Source organism: Montipora foliosa, chromosome 2 (genome assembly GCF_036669935.1).
Source record: "Montipora foliosa isolate CH-2021 chromosome 2, ASM3666993v2, whole genome shotgun sequence".
NCBI classification, from domain to species: domain Eukaryota; kingdom Metazoa; phylum Cnidaria; class Anthozoa; order Scleractinia; family Acroporidae; genus Montipora; species Montipora foliosa.
The window spans coordinates 26,187,559-26,190,058 of NC_090870.1; the positions used below are offsets into that span (position 1 = coordinate 26,187,559).

General features: G+C 41.2%; 1 protein-coding gene across 1 annotated transcript in view; it reads left to right on the top strand.

Annotated features, from left to right (window-relative positions):
- Window positions 1-2,500, top strand: part of LOC137992744 (uncharacterized) — a 67,660-nt gene that overhangs the window by 56,620 nt on the left and 8,540 nt on the right. Inside the window, exon 16 of the mRNA XM_068838242.1 lies at window positions 1,601-2,500. This exon is cut by the window's right edge and continues 1,340 nt beyond it. Coding sequence (XP_068694343.1) covers window positions 1,601-2,500 — 900 coding nt within the window. The remainder of the gene's footprint in view (window positions 1-1,600) is intronic.

The following is a 2,500-nucleotide window of genomic DNA, read 5'->3' on the forward strand; positions in this document are numbered from 1 at the left end:
TGTGTGTTTTTCATGAAACGAAAATTGTTAGAGGCCAAAATACTGCCATAACAACGTTTTTAGTAAGGATTACTTTTGCCGAGTTTTTATTTAGCTCTCTCCTACTTACTGGAAGAGATCCTGAATCCTCCTCGATTTGTTGATTTTTAAAAGATTTGTGGACAGGTTCATTTGGCGTTTAAAACATATATACCCGGGCGTAACCAAATATTGTGCGCGCGTTTGGTATAATAATGATTTTTCCCTAAAGGATGCCACTTTTAAAATCAGAAACTAAGTGGACTAAGGTCTCAAAGAAAGTGGTCATCGCAGTTGTAAAAACTTGCGAAAGAAGCCTGAAAAAATCTAGAACTACCCCGCAGATCAAATACTTCTTTCTATCAGTATATTCACCAACTACGGGATGCAATACGAACTTGCAAGTGACCAGCTCTCAGTTGGCGTGATAAGTCAGTTGGAGGAGTAAGTCCAGCGCATTTGCATGGTCATACGTTCGAATTCTGTTCAATAAACGTGGATTTTTTCAGGCTTCTACTTACAAGTGACTTACTCCCAGTTGGCTTGATAGCTCAGTTGGTAGAGCAGTGCAACGTAATCGCACTGTCATGGGTTCGGATCCCGTTCACTAAGCTTGTTCTTTTGCATGCTTCTACTAACTAGTGACCAGCTTCCAATACTGGCTTGATAGCTCAGTCGTTAGAGCAAGTGCCGTGCAATCGGACGGTCATGGGTTCGGATCCCGTTCACTGAGCATGGATTTATTTCCAACATGATATACACTTTAAATTAACGGTTATCATTAATTCGTAATTTGCTTCGAATTTAATATTATCGTTAATTTAGGACACTGTGACCCAGGACTTGTGGTAGCAGAGAAAATAAGGAAAAAATCATATCCGTGGATTGGATTTTGAATCCGGAGTTTCTACTTACAAGTGATCAGTTCCCAGTTGGCTTGATATCCCAGTTGGTAAAGCAATTGCGGTGCCATCGCATGGTCATGGGTTCGAATCCCGTTCACTGAGCATGAATTTTTTCAGGCTTCTACTTACAGTTGGCTTGATAGGTCAGTTAGTAGACCGACTGCAGTGCAATTGCACGGTCATGGGTTTGAATCCCGTTCACTGAGCATGGATTTTTTCTGGCTTCTTTCACATAATTATATCTATGCTTAAGTTTTAGTTCTATCAATTATTATTTATTTCATCATTGTTATACCACAATTATTTATTACCTTAGTTGCAGATATTATTTACTCATTTTATCTTTGCACTTTGCACTGGAATTTCCTAGGTTTCCTTGTAGGATTTTGCAAATTAATTATGTAGATGTAGATGTAGACAGCTGCTCATTTTCCTTCATAACTGCGATGATCCCTTTCACTGAGCCCTACACACTCCGAAGTTCAAATATATAAAAATGTTTTCCTTCCATATAAGGGAATTGAGACCCATTTCGTCCCCAGGTTTGGGTGCGCTTTTCCAAATGTCCTTACGCTTCAAGCTGTCCTCAAGGACATTTCCAAAGCCCGCATTTGTAATTGGCAAAAGCAGGCCTCATTTTTAAGATTTAATGTCTAATTTGTTCTTTCGAATTTTAGTTCCTCCTGCAATTCGTGCACGGGGTTTATCAGCGGTGGAATCCTATTTAAAGGCCCTCGCTGACGGTAAAACTTCCCTCAAGAGAGTTCCAATAATGCTGATTGGGCAAGATAGAGCCGGAAAGACGAGCTTAAAGAAGTCGTTGAAAGGGATCTGTTTTGACCCGGAAGAAGATAGCACCGTGGGAATAGATGTGGATCCTTCGTATTTCAAGGTGACCACTGACGCGTTCACAACAGGGGCTGTAGCTGAACAGCAAGATGGTGAAAGAGATATTTCGTTTGACCGTCATGCAGCAATGAAAATTGTGCACGACTTAAGGAAGGAAAATGAAATCCCCTTGTCTAAAACAAGCACAGAGGAAACAAAAACTCCCTCGGACGATGAATGGGAAAGAGCGACAATAACGGATACCATTCAACGCGAAAGGCATACCGGACACAGTGAAACATACGAACGAATGCCCAAGAAAGATGCACCTGAAATCTCAACCTTCCCATCATTGCACAATCAAGAAGCTCGTACTGATTTCACCGGCATCCTTCCAGAGGAAATAGCAGTGGAAACTGAAACATTACTTAAAGGTGACGTGGACGACAACAGAGAACATGTTTTTTTAACTCTGTGGGATTTTGCTGGACAATCAGTTTACTACGACACGCATCCGATCTTCCTAACAGAACAAGCAATCTACTGTTTGGTGTATGATCTCAGCTTAAATCCTCACGAATTGGCCAAACCCGTTGTAAAACAAGGTGTATACAAGAAATTTCCAGAGAGCGGTAATCTAAAGACTAATTTAGATTACCTGGATTTTTGGATGTGGTCTGTGGCATCTCTGGCGGGAGGTGCCCCAGAGTGTGCAGATACAACTGCTGCTAAGGATGAGTTGTTGCCAC